This window comes from Saccostrea cucullata, unplaced genomic scaffold (assembly GCF_032062105.1).
Source record: "Saccostrea cucullata isolate Sc308-1 unplaced genomic scaffold, CSIRO_AGI_Scuc_v1 ctg406, whole genome shotgun sequence".
Taxonomy (NCBI): domain Eukaryota; kingdom Metazoa; phylum Mollusca; class Bivalvia; order Ostreida; family Ostreidae; genus Saccostrea; species Saccostrea cuccullata.
The window spans coordinates 124,412-140,847 of record NW_026930103.1 but is presented as its reverse complement, the minus strand read 5'-3'; the positions used below and the strand labels follow the sequence as shown (position 1 = coordinate 140,847).

Below are 16,436 nucleotides of genomic sequence, written 5' to 3'. Positions count from 1 at the left end.
CGAATTGAAGAAAGAAAACAGATAAGCATAACAACCTGCAATCAAATAAAAGTTGTTTTTTTTCCAAACCTTTTTTTAGCGTTTTAATGTTTAAATAACACTAAGTCTTACAAAAACAAATATTTTTATCGTTACGTAGAGGTCTTTTCATATAAATGCTATTGATAAAAAGAAGGTATGGGAGCGAAATGTTTGTCAATAATGCTGCCAATGATATATTTTACTGGGTACATCATTGTAGAATATCCATGGATAAGTTACAAGGAAGTCATTAAGACATTATTTGGAAACGAAAGAATACTGTAGGAAGGTTAACATCGCAGATAGACATTATCCACGTGACCCTAACACAGAAAGGTAAGGAATTTATTTTAATAAAATATTATTTAAACAAAGTACTGGTACTTTAAATCTTTTTAAATATAAAATTTTATCGTACACTTTTTAAAAGAAAAAATATGAAAAATTGAAGCAATAAATGCGTTTTTAAAATACTTTGAATTCAAATGAACCTAAGCTTCAGTGACTTTGCTGTTTGTCTGTCTGTTCTCGTGGTTAACTTTTCGAACTTTCATCTACCTCAGTAAAATGTTGAAAAGTCTTTAAATCAAACTTTCGCAAAGAATAACTTTTTCCAATGACATGGATTCCAGCTGTTTTAACTGAAATGTCATGTTTTCCTTAGACGGACGGAAAGTAGGGAGATCACGGAAAAAATGAATAAATAAAAATAAAAAAAATACAAGGAAACCATTGTAAAACTTAACCGTATTGATATTCAAACACAAGTTTGTATACTGTATACTAGTATTATTCTCTTAGAAGATAACTTTTTGGTAGATTGTATTTTTAAAAGCAATTTCAATAGAATTGTGAACAATAATAAAATTTATTGAATAGATTTCAAATTGTCTTAAAATAGATTTTAAGAGGTTCGTTTTTCATTTGATCTACTCCTAATTTGTATTGCTTCAATGGCCTTTTGGGGTCTTGAGTACTGTTTGCTATCTCCAAATTTCATTTAATGCTTGTTTTTAAATAGAAACCATTTTAATAGAATAATAAATTTCTTTTCTATTCATAAGCTTATCTACAAAATCAGTGTTACATAACACAGGTATACTTTTAAAATATCTGCAATCGATAGTCCTGACAATTTCTATACGAGAAAAAAAGGATACACTTACTCTACCTCTTTGACATAGATTCTTCTCGAAGTAAACTGGAATGCCTCTTCTAAGTCGCCAGGAAACGTAATGAAAGAATTTTAGCTGTTTAGAATATGACAATATAAAATGAGATATACCTTGTTGTTCATCAAGTGTTTATATTTTCCCATTTACTTAGAAAAATCAATAACTGGAATTTTATTTTAAGAGGAACTTTAATTTTTTTTTTAAGAATGAATTTTTGGTGGACAACCTACACAAGAGCTCACATGCTGCACAAGGCATGGAGACTAGATACGTATACTGGTTTGTATACACTACCTACATTGTCTGTTGAATTTTATCATAAATAACGACTAATTTTCATTTTAAAAAAATTCTTTTGAATAGTACAGAATTTAAAATTTGTGTACTGATGATCACCTAACATAAATATCAATTTCTTTGTAGGATTAATATTTGCTATGGTCCTTGCAGCAGTTTTATCTTTCGTATTTGAATTCATGGACATTATAAAGCTAAAATTTCTTAAAACATGCTGGCCTGATCGAAGATTTCTTCGGTGAGTTTTTTGAAAACCTTGTAATATCAAGTCATGTTTACTTCTCTATGGCACTTGATCCCACCTTTGATGTTTTAGAAATCCGCTTAGCTCTGCTCTGGATTTGTTTAGTTTGAACGGAGTTTTGAGTTTGAATGCAGTTATTTCTGTGATTTCTCGATTTGTCTTAAGGTTTTATTCTGTTTGATTTGCTGAAAATTTGATTTTTTTTAATTTTCCGATACGTTATTGACTGAATTTATGTTTATCATAATAATCTTCATAATTCAAGTGTGCCAAAATAGTTATTTATTTATTTAACTTTTTTTGGTTACTATTTTTTTGGCCTAAAAATCAATATATAAACTTCATATTTACAGAGCCTCAAATTGCAGTCTCTTCTCCGTAAACATCAGATTGACAACAACCATTTTCTACACCCTTCAATTGATCATGACCTACATTCTAATGCTGAGTGTTATGACAATGAATGTTTGGATATTGCTGACAGTTCTTCTGGGAACAGCTGCAGGATATTTCTTCAAACGAATATCCAGAAAAAGTCCACCTAATACTGAAATCCAAGTAGGAGTTAACTACCCTGGGATTCAAATAACTAGGGACACAATTGTGAGAAACAAACACTGCCAGGCTTTGCTGGAGAAAGAGGAAGGAAAGATATTGCAATCAGAGACAGATCCGATGATGGTTACAGACGAAGGCTGTGTTACACAGCTGACATTTCATTAGAACCTTAAAATTGCCTTGGGTGGCTTTTTGAAATTTTAAGTGTGTTCTCTGCCTGTTGATGAAATTTTGAATAAGAGTTTGGTTTAGAGTTTTGGTGTTTGGTTTCCATTTTTGGATTTAATCAGAATAATACAGTCTCTTTATTGCAAAATTTTAATCTTGGTCATTATTTTCAACGTAAGGTGCTATTGCTGTCATATTTCACAATCGAAATATTCAAACGTAATTAAACTTTAATTAAAAACAAAGTGCAATGTTTTATTTGAAATAATATTTTAAAATGTTTCAAAAGAAAGTGACCCTTTAGTCCCTTGAGTCTTTGTTGTCTGCTTTTAAGTTTGAAGGACTTAGTTAGCTTTATTGAAGATGATTAGTTTTGATAATAGAAAATCGCATAGATACTTCAAAATTATTTTTTGAAATGACAGATGTTAGGAAACTTGAAAAGCATGATTACCGATTAAATTCTGGTATTTACCTCATATTTAATTTGCAATTATGCAATTCAAATCAGATTAACTTTCAAAAATCAAAGAAATATCTTTGACCGGGCACGTAGCAACAGGGGGGGGGGGGGGGGGGGGTTTGGGACTTAGTTCCACTTTTTTCCCCAACATTACTCTTACTATTGGAAAACTTTAGTGAAAGGCTGGTTCCCCCACTTTATACTACAGGAATGCAGTGTTGAATACAAAAAAAAATCTGCACTGAAAGAAGTTGGCATTGAAAAAAGTTCTTACCCCACCCCCAACACACACACACACACGCGCGCAATAGGATTTTCGAGTTTGGGCAATTTTCCTTTTTTTGCTTGTCAACTTTTTCAAGTAAGTAAAAAAATTCTCTCTGGAGATCCCCCCCCCCACTCTGTCAAAAACGATGCTACATGGCCGTTGACATCCATGTCTTGATTTACCGTTAAATTTCACATTGATGGGTCACTAATAAATCATTCAATTATGTTGCTTAATAAAAGGTACATGTAAATGTCATTTCTTTTAAACTTTGTTGTTATCCTATGTTATCCTAGAATCAGAGACGTATACCAACACTCCTATCTTACATAGATAAGAGAAAAATATAATGGCATATCATGTTAATTTGTTCTTGCTGGCATTACATTCACGTGTTTAAAAGAAATAAACATTAACACGTGTCTACGTTTTTGTGTCATCTAGTTTGTTTCATTGAGTTATCAATGATTTAATAGAACATGTGTTGCTATTTGAATGATGTAAATGTACATGTAACTATACAAGTTGGTACGAGATAAAATCTACTATTACGCACATATAGATTTGATCATGTGACCAATTTCATTTCATATCTTTAATAAAACTTAAAAATGATATTTTATTTCTTAAATGAATCAATACATTAAATTTATAAAACAAAGAAACCCACCTAAATGATGTCATTTCAAGTGCACACGTTTGTTTTCCTGTGAAGGATGTCGTCGTGAATAGAGCATTGTCAAATTTTAGATAGAAAACAAAACACAATGAAATAACCAATTGTTTAAATGGTGAAGTTTTCACGGCAGGATTATCAAGTATGGCATTTTGAACTATATAATATAACAAGGGGGAAAAAGTAAGTAAACTGTGTTAAAATTACAAATATAACATATTTTTTGTTCAAGAAAATATACTTTCGAGAAAAATATGTAACAAAAATCAAAAATATTTTTACACACTGTATTATTCAATAGATAAATGATAAGAATATAATAATAAAAAAAAAATTCAGGTATCTAAATCAAGGCTTGGGACAAGTCGTAAAATAATTATGTTAGCTTAAAAATGAAAATTTCTCAGTGTAATGTAGTTAATTGTTCAGTTGTTTAACCGGATGGGAAATGTATGCACATCAACTTTTTTGTACCTTTTCGCACAATATGTTATTTTTGTTTAATACATTTTATCTAAGTTACTATACCTTGTACCGAATTATTTGAATCGAAAATAATTTCATACTATATAATATTGTTGGTTAAAAATGGCTTTCCTAACTTTGGCGCGTAGAATTTTCCAGAAAATGTGAGAAAAATTTAAAATTTTGGCCTTTTTCATGGTGAAGTACATGTATACTGTACCCTGTACTCTAAATTACATATGCATGAATATCACATTGCTTTCTTTTTTTCAATCTAAATTTTAACTTAAAACGAATTCAGTAAAATATAATTTTACTTTAAGATACGATCTTGGAGGCTTTTTAGAATGGGCTTTTTTTGGAAGGATTTCGAAGACTTTGGGGTGCGGGTATTTTACTAGGGAAACATGTTCTTCATGTAAAAGCCTCTTGTGATAAACATTTATTCGGTATCAATCAATGCATTTAATTTTTTACGTCATTTTTAAGGATGCACGGCTACTGGACAACATCATCAAGATTTCATTTATTGCACCAAGCATGGCATATTGGAACCGACAATGGTAATTATTTTCTATTTTTAAGGACCATGTTTTCACAAAGGATTAATTGCTTAAATGACAATTTAACATAATTGTTGGAAAAATCTGAAAAAAATAAAACACAATTAATATCAGAATTTATATATAATTTTTCAGAAAGTGCATTACAAGTAGATGTTCACGTTCTTTTCACTTTCTTTGATGTGTTGTATTGTTGTTTACATTATTCATTAATTTTTTTTTTAATTATAACCTATAAGTTTTTTTCAAAGATTCTGGAAAATATTATTTAGTTTCTTTCTTACTATTTTTAGGTTTAGCAGTAGCCATGATTATGAGTGCACTTCTCTCTATTGTATACGAGTTCCTTGACCTAATTTATTACAGAATTGTAACAAAGTTGAGACAAACTGAAAAGGATTTTCAGCAGTAGGTTTCTATTGAATGTTTTGATTTTAAATCAATTTTTGAGTAGCATTATACGAACATAAAGGACACAATTCTTGTATGTTATTTGTATTTAATTAAATCTTATTGGGTAATCGACTCACTCAGGTGACCCAGATATGTTTCTTCTGTCATCGTGCGTCGTGTGACAACATTTATCATTTTCAATTCTTTTGTGGAGTCGTTGATTGATTGTATGTTGTTTTAACGTCCCTCTTGAGAATTTTTCACTCTTGGAGACGCCAACGCTTGCCGGTGGAGAGCTACAATTTTTTTCCTATAATTTCGGCACTCAGGGCCATTGAGCAGTGAGGTATCTTTTTCGTGACAGCACCTACTGTGACATGGGACCTCGGTTTATACGGTCTCATCCGTAGGAACGGTCTCCACGTCACACAGTGGGATTCGAACGCGAGACGTAAGTATTAATTTTTTACTTCGCGACTCTAGAGCAGAAGCTCTAACCACTGTGCCACGCGGGCGAATCATTAAATGAAAAGAATGAGGATAACGAGTAATGATCGATCCCAAAAATCTTTAAACAATACAAATCTGGGAAGAGTGCATAAAACACAGGACACTGGAAATTTCAGGTTTGAGATCAGGTGCCTAGGAGGGGTAAACATTCCCTGTCGATCGGTCACCCCATTAATTGACCAAGTAGGCGGACCATTCAGTATAAAAAAAAAACAAAGGCCTTACAATCGATTTCACAAAAAAAAAAAACAAAAAAAAAACCAAAAAAACCAACGATCGAATGATGATTTCCTAACAAAGTCATTATAACGACAATAAATTTACGAAATGCCGATGTTAATTGGGGCTGTTGAAACCCCAGTAACATCATTTTATTTGTCAGTAGCCTGCCTCGAATTCAAAACTGTTCGAACACGGATGTTGATTTTGAGCTAATATCATAAATAAACTTTGAGATATAAAAACCACAAGTTGGTGGTATTTACTTTATAAATAAGGAAAAATCATGGAAAATTGAAAAAATATCTTTTGTCTTACAATTTTGTTTTGGCTCTTATCGTCTACAGAGTAAAATAAATGAAACATTGAAATATTTTTATTATTTTGGACCAAAAATTTACATCCATTAGTTTAGTTTGCTTCATTATACCATTATCTATAAATTGTCATTCATAGTTTCCTTTACAAGGTAATAATATAGTCTTTTGAAAGCGGGCGTAAGGTCTCTTGTTGAAATGGGAAATCAACTGGTAGGAGCAGACTTTCAATTTTATTTGATAAGAAATAGAAATTAATACCCATAATAATAAAAAAAACCTGTTTTTTCATTGAATTTATACTAGATTCATCACTTTTTTCTAATCAAACTAACATAATTGTGTAATTTTTTGGACAGATCAACAGCATGTAACCCTATTGTTCTCCCAAGACGGTGCATTGGATCGCTATTGTACGTTATTAGGGTTATCAATGGATACATCATAATGCTGTGTGTAATGACGATGAATGTATGGATAGTCCTGTCTGTTTTGGTCGGTACCATGCTCGGCTATTTCACCAAGTACTACTTCAGAGGAAAGATTTCTCCCAAACCAAGAGAGGAAACTAAAAACAAAGGGGAACAACGCGAACAGAGACCAAACTGCCACAACACGTCAAACGAAGCAGAGACATTACTTTTACAAAATACTCCATGTGGCGGATCCAAGTTGAAGAAAAAGAAGACTGATCATAAAAACTCACCAGTTTGAGCATACTCAGAAGGAAATTTCGACTTGCTTTCGTCAAGTGTTTATTATGTTTAACGTACTCACATACATGTACATATTTAAATAAATAATCTATAATGGTAACCAGAACTTCATTTATTCAGTCGAAAATATTTTACTGTAAAAATATGTTTTGTATTTTCTTATGACAACAAACGCTGAAACGGTTGAAAGAAATCTCTTAAGTTTTGCAGGGGGGAATTAATTTTGAAAATGTGATTGTTGCAAACCTACATAATTTCTGTACTGTGCAAAAACCGATTTCTTGGGAGAAAAATGCCTTTAAAAATCCCCCCTTGAAAGTGCATAATGCACTCTTATGTTTGTAACTATGTTGTATCGTTAACTAATCTGTATATTATAGTACTTTGTAAATGTATTATCTTCATTTCATAAAATTATTGAGGTATATAACGGTTTTGGATGGAGCTTCTAGAATGCTGAGAATTTTTGACTGGCAATTTTCAAATGAAAATGCTAAAACTGGCGCAAAACAAGTTTTAAAACATGGATGAACTGAACAAGCGACATGCCTATTTTTCAGAAATCCGCAAACAAACGAAAATACAGAAACTTCTAGTTTTGACAAATTATTTTATTCATTAACGACGTTCGATCCTGATATTTAAAGTCTTAAACTTTTTTTGCCAAGTATATTTTTAGTTTCTACATACATAGCTTAATTAAAATTCCAATCAAAAAATGGGGGTCAATACGCTTCTTTTGGCGCTACAGTACATTTAATATGACCTTTTTGCACTGAAATTTGTGTGTTAATTAAAAATTGTATTTTTGACGTTTTCCCTCCAATATTTTTATCCAATTAAAGCATGAAACAAAATGAAATCTAAGTTTGTTTAAAAAAAGACACTTAAAAATTGTGACGGAGAAAAAGTTTTAAGAGCCATTCTCTGTAATGACTTGAAATTTTATATAGGAGCTGTGGCACGCATAGTCTCAGAATTTCTCCAAACTCTCTCTGATAAAAGTCATAAACTGTAATCAGGCAAAAATTGGTTGCTATGTTTTATAGTTACCATGGCAACGTGTCTTAAAGTTCGAAAAATGGCATTTTTTAACATGTTTAGAGCCCCATAGTTAACATTTGCGGCAAAGCAAACAATTGGCAATGACTGTTTCCAAAAGTTGAAGGTCACAAGTCTCAAATGCATGATAAACATGTTTGGTAAATCAACTATTACATACGTTACTATGGTAACAAAGTATTCAAAAGTAAAAAAAAATATTCATTGAATTTTATAAAGTCATACACGTAAAAATAAAAAGCAATTATAGGATGAAATGTGACCAAATAATAGAAAAAAGAGCCTTGAAACATATACCAAGAACAAAATATGATATTTCATTTTGGTTGGAAATGGTTGCCAAGGTTTTTATACCACAGAGAGCCTTCAAAGTAACACTGTATTTTTAAATCTGATCCTATCTTTTTAAAAAAGCACATTTCTTCATAATTAATCATCAATTTTTAAAGATGTTGATGTGTTCCAAGTTTTCCCATTTGAAAAAATTCAGATTAGATTCTTTAAATAGAGCGTTGCTATGGAAATAAGCAGAAAATATATGCTTAAAAACCTGAAAAATATTTTCTTTCCTTGGATACGTACCCTTAAATGTAGATTCCCAAAACTTTTACGATTGATATTTATTAACAGCTAACCTGACTTTTAATTTTGACTATCATCCAATCTTGGATTTGGCACACAGGGTTTAATATTGATATAAAGTTCACAAAATCGAATATTTTCCCTTCTTGGTAACCATAGCAACAGTGTTGTTTTCTTCATAAAATTTTGTCAATATATGATATTCAACTTCAGTTCTAACAGATAAGTATTATTCAAATTTGTTTCTTGATTATATGGCAATTTAATTCTTAATGCAGCGAAAAATAATTCACTTTTAAGCACTGGTACTTTGTTTCCATGGTAACACTGCAAAGTAGCAATTATACCCAATTTTTCTTATGGTTTTGGTGTTGCAGGGTCCTAAGGATGCATATTTGCCAGTCTTGAATTTTCAAGTTTTTCCTCAAGACAGTAGCATTAACCCAATTTTAGTTACTGGTTTTGCATGGTTACACTGTGTTATGGCAACCATTTATTTATAGAAAAATATTGCTTATACTTATATACTTAAGGTCAAACATTTTCATTGTTTTTCTTAAGTGTTTGAGTTTGAGCATGTAACAAATTAGTGAATACGGAGTATTTTTCAGCATATTTCAGCAATTTAAATGTATCCCAAATGTACCCTTGGTTACCACTTATTTAGAGATATATTCTAAACAGTTTCTACAGTATAAGTGACATCAAGGTGTCATGTTTTTGTGAGAATGGTTTGTTTGCTTTTTCTAATTAAGCCACAGCCAAGATTTAAAATGGCTGAAAATCTCGATTTTTCAAACTTTTCCTGCTGTTGCCATAAAAAACACTTAGCAACGAAATTTTGTTTGATATTTGTTTCTGGTGTCAAGTACTAAGCATAGGTGAAGTTTCATCAAAATCGGTGACCATGCGTGGCAACGAAGTTGAAGTGGTTACAGAGAATGGCTATTAAATTGCTTCGCGTAATTAATTATTTGACCTTTCTGCACTAATAAAAAGTGATTTTTCTGACATTGAACATTTAATAAGCAAGAAAATTATGTTAAAGTCTTAAACCTTTTTCTGATTTTCAGCAAATAGGCCAAATTTATCTTGAATATTTAGAAAAGAACATCAAAAGCGGGGGTATATGATGTAAATTTTCAGATATTACTAAAAAAAGTGCCAATTTTACGTTAAAATTGGCTAATTTTTTTCCCGGATTTTCAGAGTATATTTACTATATTTGTCACACTTTGTTGACAGAATTCATAAGAAATAATTTAATAGATATTTCAGAAACAGCATAACACATATAACTGCAAAAAACAGCTTTTTGTGCAACCAGGATGGAAAAATAGGAATCCAAAATTAACAGTACTGTTATAGTTCAAAATGGAAAACTGAATAGTGATCATTTTCGTCTAAAAAACCTTCCGCCACAAAATATAGTCCCTATCTTAATTCTATATGAATGGAATTTAATCGCTGTTTTTTCATTGAATATAGTTAAATTTACACTTTAGAATTCAGATTTAATGTTAGAACTTAAAAATGATGCAGAATTTTATAAATAAAGGACCTGACCAAAGTACGCTCAAAATCTCAGGATCGAACGTCCTTAAAACAACTTTAACAACAAGCATGTATTTACAGTCTTTCTTTTTCTTCACAATAAGGGTAAAAGATCTCATGCCTGAAAATAGATAAAATAAAAATGATTCTATGAACAAGTATAAATCTTGCGTTTGTTAGCTCTCTAAACATTGTGATTACATTTCATTTTTTCTGTTTTATATAATATTACATTGATTCATAGAAAAAAGACTGGTCTTGTAGAAAAAAAAATAAATTTCATAATAACAAAAATATGAAACTTTTCTTTATCATACATGTGTATTTTATATAAAATATCTTTTTTAAAAAAGGCAATAGAAGAAACTGCAATTCTAAGTGCTTTAAAAAATTCTTAACAAGTACAAACCGGTCCGTATTGCAATGAAAATCCTCTTCTTTGTAATGAATTATTAGAACGAAAAACAACCTTGACGGTATCATTAAATTTCAGAGCACTTGCGGGTATAGTTGTAACATCACAATATTTCTGTGAATCAATTTCCAAGAAATCATTTTCACAGTTTGGTGACAATTCCAAGTCCAAAATCGAAATGCTCAATCGAAAATTCTGTTGTTGAAATGGAGAAAAATACCATTCACAGACTACATCAGGTTGATATAAACCAAACGATGGTGGATTTTGAATTCTTCCTGGGTGATCCACTGTTACATTATGACCGCAATCTAAATATTTTATTTTAATTTCCTATTAAAGAACAAGTTACAAGAAAGACAGAAAGTAACACAAAGATTTCTCAGGGGAAAATATAGCTGTTTGCAAATTCTTATGTTTACAGTTTTATAATCAAATATTATACATGTACTTTCAATTTTTATCTACTTCTTCAGAGCTCAGTTTAAATTATCATAATGTCAAATACATACCGGTAATGACGACGCCCATTTGTAAAATATCCACGAAAAAGTCATAAAAATTGAAAAATATCAGTTTCTTTGGAAACAAAAGGGATTTTTCTTTACACTATCTCTTAATGCTGCATTATATAAACATATACATGTGTGTATATATAAAACGCTGGGGGAAAAACCTAAATGATGCCAATTAATGCAATGACACAAAATTTGATAAAAATGAAATTTGGAAGGAACAAACATATTGGGAAGACTGCCTCATTAACCAATTTTAATCATGTTGTAATTTTTGTTAAGAGATATTTTGCTGTTACATGGTATTTAAAATCAAGTGTTTAAGGAAAGGTAAGCACTGCTTTACGCTCATACCAGATCTTAGAGTGAACTTCAGGGGTCTTCCTTCTTCCTCTTCTATGAGGGTCGATAACTCTAGTTCGTACTGTCTTCCTATATTGTGACCTGTAGGAAACACGAACTGGCGTACACTCGGTCCTAACTTGAGCACTTCTTGATCATTGTTTGGTAGTACTCTGTATTTGAAGACGGAATTGTATGACGAATTCTTTGTATTCTCTGGGGAATCCCAGGCCAGTCCTATCACTCCCGCTGAATTAATCACTTGTTTAACTAGAGGTGTTGTATCTACAAATAAACAACACAAAAGATATGGAAAAAGTATTGTTTGAATGACAAAACTACACTTCCGTAAATATCGAAGATATATTTTCAATACTAGTATACAGGTATTTATTATTAGTTGCTGAAACTTTCCTCACCTATAGCTTCAATGGATATATTAAATCCGCCATGTTTATTAGCACTTCCAAAAGAGGACCTGAAAATTATCTTGGCATCTCTTTCTTTTGTGATATAATATCCACCAGGTGGGGACTTTTTGCAGTAACGGTCATCGTTTATCATGACGTAATCTTCAGTGCATGCTGACGTGTTATCTGACAAGTTTATGGAATCGAAATGTATTTTTAACCTTTGACCAACAGATGCCCTTACATTCCATTGACAGGCGACATCGGGTTCGTAATACTCATTCAAGAAGTATGGCGAATGAAGGGAACGAATGGTTCCATTTGGAGGGAGAACGATATCATACCCACATGCTAAAAAGAAAAATAAATAAATAAATAGAGAAAGATTAACCTATTGAAAATTTGCAATAAAATTTTCTTCTCTATATCTTAAAAAACTATTCAATTGTACTTCATAATTATACAAGTGAAAGTTTACCGGAAATAGCGGATATCGGGGGCGAGGTTTCTCCTCGTCCGTTTTGTGACAAAGCTGTCACTGTCATTTCATATCGGCTACCAGGGTGATTTGCTGTGTAGATATAGTGCGTTTGACGATTCGGAGCAATTGTGATTGTCGCATGTTGCTGACTATTCTTTATTGTCAATAGATAGCCCTTTAGGTACAATATTGTATACGGTACAGTTATTCGTTAATTTAAGTAACAACAATTAAATTATGGATTATCTTTGAGTAATTAACGCAAATATTATTAGGTGTTTTTAAAAATGCCATAAGATTTGTGCTAAAATAAAGATACACTTAAATTTAAAAAATATTAAAGAAACATCCCATACAGGGTCAAAAAGAAGTTTTAGCCTATCTTGTCCTTTTTTAAAAAATCAGATACCCTGTTTAAAAATTCACTTACGCTTAAAGGAACACTTGTACATGGAGGAGACCAGAACACTCTTAGTGTGTTCTCAATTAAAACAACCTGAAAATCTTGCACTTTCCCTGGTATACCACTTGGAACTACAATATCAACAATTTTAACATATCTTAATATAATGACATTATTTCTAATATGAAAACTATGCATACATTCCGTAATTGTTTAGGTAATGTACATTAGTGAAAATGAATCTGGCAGATTATATTTTACATGACATAACTTACGTTTGGATTTTTCTGCACAAGCCTTTTTAGTTGCAGATACTGTCGTTGTTGACGTAGATTTCTGTGTTGTTGGTCGTGACGTACTAGTGAATGTTGATGACGTAGCAATGGAAGATGGACGAGTCGTTATCCGAGAATGTGTCATGTGATCGGAAGTTTTTGTTTCTTTAGTAGTAGTAATAGTTGTAGGAGTAGTTTGATCTGTTTGCTTCCATACTGGCAAGGGCGGATCTCCTACAGATGATCGATGTTATAATTATAACTCAGGTATATCAAATGACCATTGAGCACTCCAGCAAAATATTGGTTTTTTGCAGATGGGTACTGTTCTTACCATTCTCACAACCATACAACTTTTTGATCTTCCAGATGTCCATTTCACTAAATCCAGAACGCTGGCCCATAGTTCCTCGAGTGTTGAACTTTGCCACTAGTGTTGGACTTCCATTTTTAGAGAAGGTTGTTGCACCATAGTGCATGATACTGCCATAGTCATAAATGGTTCCCAAAGTATCCATTATATTCTTTTGCTGTTTGGTAAAATCTCTAGTTTTACCTTTCAAGAAAAGAAATTTTACGTCAAATAATCTGTGAATTGCTTGATTCATGAACTTTGCTTTCCAAACGAATTTCAAGACGGTGGATATTCAACCCAATTTTAACTTTTTATAGCATATAATCTTCTAGTAAATACCATCCTGCACATTTTCCCAGTTGACTAGTATGTAATCGTCTCGATCATACCGACTTTGTTCGTGGAAGAACCCAGCAGCGTGGTTCATCTCATGCAAAATGACACCTTTGTAGTAGCAGGTGGAACCCAGAACGAGGTTCTGAGGACCAGTGTCTCGACCAATGGAGGAGTAGCATCTGGAAGTTAAAAGGAAAAAATGAGGTAAGTGACACACAACTGAAGTAGAAAGTCCACCTTCCAGCTTTTCTAACAAAACATATTCTATGTTCTTTTTTCTTATACAAAGCACGGGTTACTATACAAAAGAATTGTTGATTCTAGATAAAATTTTAATTTTGAAAAATTACTTTCATAGGTATTGTTATATTCTTAGAAATCAACTAAAATGCCCTTGTACTTCTGAAAACATATACAAGGGCGTCTATGTCAACTAAAAACTTGATTTCAATTTTTTAGTAATACATTTACATTTTTGATCGAGGAAATACATGTACAGTTGTACACTTAAGAATTACCCCGCTCCATCTCTGATGACGACATAGTCCTCCTCGTTTGTCCTCGGTCTCCACTTCAGACAGGACTGATCACTGTTGTACTGGTCTATTGCCGACTGTATAACACTGAGACCATAGCTACCTGGAATCAAGGACCTTTAGATGATTGGACGTATTGTTCAAAGAATTAAGCGTGTATTATATCAAGGCCATTTCACAATTCAAAATAGGGATAATTCTTTCTCTAAGTTAAGAAATATTTCTATTTTTAGAGAGATATCTTTTTAAGATAAGAGTTGAAATTAATTTAAAGAGATATCTTATTTTTCGTATAAAAAGTTAAAGTGTTACAGCAAATGTGACTGTGAAATACTGTGCATATTCCGTGAAAAATAATTTCATTTATGAATGCTTACATTATGTTAAAGCAATGTTTGAGGAAAACAATTAGGCATGGAATTTTGAATAATTGTACATGTTCCTAGACAATCTATAGAGGCTATACTTACTAATTCCATTCTTTTCGATCGTGTATGGAATAATGTTATTTTTCCATTTCCACATATTCACACGAATAGCATTCCTCTTTTCTCTCTAGCGAAGAAGAACAACTCTTTGTTGAGAGCGTGTCATTGCAGTGTCGCATATATATTCCAAACATTTTTCAAAAGTATATGAAACATAAAATATGAGGTAGTATAATTACTGCACAGGCCAATTTTTTTTTCATGTAGTAAAGAGGGAAAGTAAAAACTGATTTTATTTCTACCTATAGGCAGCAGAAAAATTGACATTACTTTTTGTAATTTGACTGAATATGGAACCTCTTTACACATCCCCAAAATCGAGAGTATAAAATATTCACCTTTTTACACACCTTGTTAGATAATAAGCCTGTTTACTTACCGACAGTTAATTAAAGTTAAGAAATTATCACAGTAGAGAATCTAACCCTGTATACATACATTCAGCAATGGTTGTCCTACAATGTCTCCCTCCAGCAGATTCTCCAACATTCCTGATTCTATGTACAAATTACAATGTAATTATAAGTGATAAAACCTGAGTTTTTATCGAAGTCTTCTAATGTATCAACTAATTGAATACAATCATACGTTCTCGGGACAATCTTTTTCTTGCTTTTCTTGTTGAAAAATAACTGCTTTAAAATAATATTTACCAACATTTTAACTGCATTTTGAAAAAAAATTCTTTAACCTTGAAAGAATGTAAAACTTTGCTTTATTAGATAATTTTGTGATGTCTGTTCAAAATCTTGTGATGTATAATCTATAACCTTGTGATGTATATTCTATAATCTTGAGAAGTATATGCAAAATCTTGTGATGTATGTTCTATAAACTTGAGATGTATTTGCAATATCTTGTTATGTGTATTCAAAATCGTAGAACAAATTTTATTTGTTTTGAAAAGAAATTACATATCTAATATTAAAAATTTGGCTTACCCCTGTTCGCTTTTACAATGATGTCCATAACGCTATAGTCCAGTGGTGAGTTGTTTTCTTTGTTGTCGTCCTGTGGAACTGAACGTTGACAAAAACGTGTGCAATATTACAAAAGTTATGTTTTGGTCTACAACAAATTAGCCATCTTAAATCAATCATGAAAAATTAAAATTTAAGTTTTTAAGGCTATAAAAAACAAAAATGTTACAGAAATATCTACAATGTAATACAATTTGTACGTGCTTCATTAAATTGTTAACAAACAATCGTGGAATTTTATTTTCTAATCTTCCTTATTTTTTTTATTTCCTCAAAAATCTACCTAGTATACTTTCATGTCTAAATTCATGATTCTTACGTACAAGGGTTGTTCAATAAATTATGTTTAAACGATTTTTACATCATGATTTCCATTCAATCTGTCTGTAACATTGTTTTAGAACACATTTTAGTATGCCATTGGTGTACTGGAATATGGCAGATCCTATGATAACTTTGGCTTGCTTCGTCCTTCTGAAAGGTGATTTTTTAAAGTTTGGATTGATTGATGGATTGTATATTGTTTAACGTCCCTCTCAAGAATTTTTCACTCATATGGAGACGTCATCACTTGCCGGTGGAGAGCTGCAAATTTTGTCCGATACTCGGCACTCAGGGCCATTGAGCAGGGTGGGATCTTTTTCGTGCC

The 16,436-nt window shown here is 31.7% G+C and overlaps 3 protein-coding genes across 3 annotated transcripts; 2 read left to right on the top strand and 1 right to left on the bottom strand.

Annotated features, from left to right (window-relative positions):
* The first annotated feature begins 265 nt into the window (after positions 1-265).
* LOC134282838 (protein SLC31A2-like) lies at positions 266-2,602 on the top strand. Its single transcript, XM_062765223.1, has 4 exons — positions 266-357; positions 1,402-1,475; positions 1,620-1,731; positions 2,091-2,602. Exons 2-4 carry the CDS (start codon positions 1,403-1,405, stop codon positions 2,458-2,460), a joined length of 555 nt encoding a protein of 184 aa, XP_062621207.1. The 5' UTR covers positions 266-357; position 1,402; the 3' UTR covers positions 2,461-2,602.
* Positions 2,603-4,809: 2,207 nt separating this feature from the next.
* Positions 4,810-7,117, top strand: LOC134282836 (protein SLC31A2-like). The gene is made up of 3 exons (XM_062765222.1): positions 4,810-4,898; positions 5,192-5,306; positions 6,697-7,117. The coding sequence occupies exons 1-3, from the start codon at positions 4,826-4,828 to the stop codon at positions 7,049-7,051; spliced, it is 543 nt and encodes a 180-aa protein (XP_062621206.1). The 5' UTR covers positions 4,810-4,825; the 3' UTR covers positions 7,052-7,117.
* A 3,408-nt stretch (positions 7,118-10,525) lies between these two features.
* LOC134282913 (uncharacterized) lies at positions 10,526-15,776 on the bottom strand. Its single transcript, XM_062765340.1, has 11 exons — positions 15,749-15,776; positions 15,233-15,304; positions 14,302-14,422; positions 13,787-13,962; positions 13,427-13,648; positions 13,093-13,326; positions 12,845-12,948; positions 12,412-12,589; positions 11,943-12,284; positions 11,536-11,808; positions 10,526-10,977 (listed from the first exon to the last, which is right to left on the bottom strand). Exons 1-11 carry the CDS (start codon positions 15,774-15,776, stop codon positions 10,646-10,648), a joined length of 2,082 nt encoding a protein of 693 aa, XP_062621324.1. The 3' UTR covers positions 10,526-10,645.
* Positions 15,777-16,436: the final 660 nt, after the last annotated feature.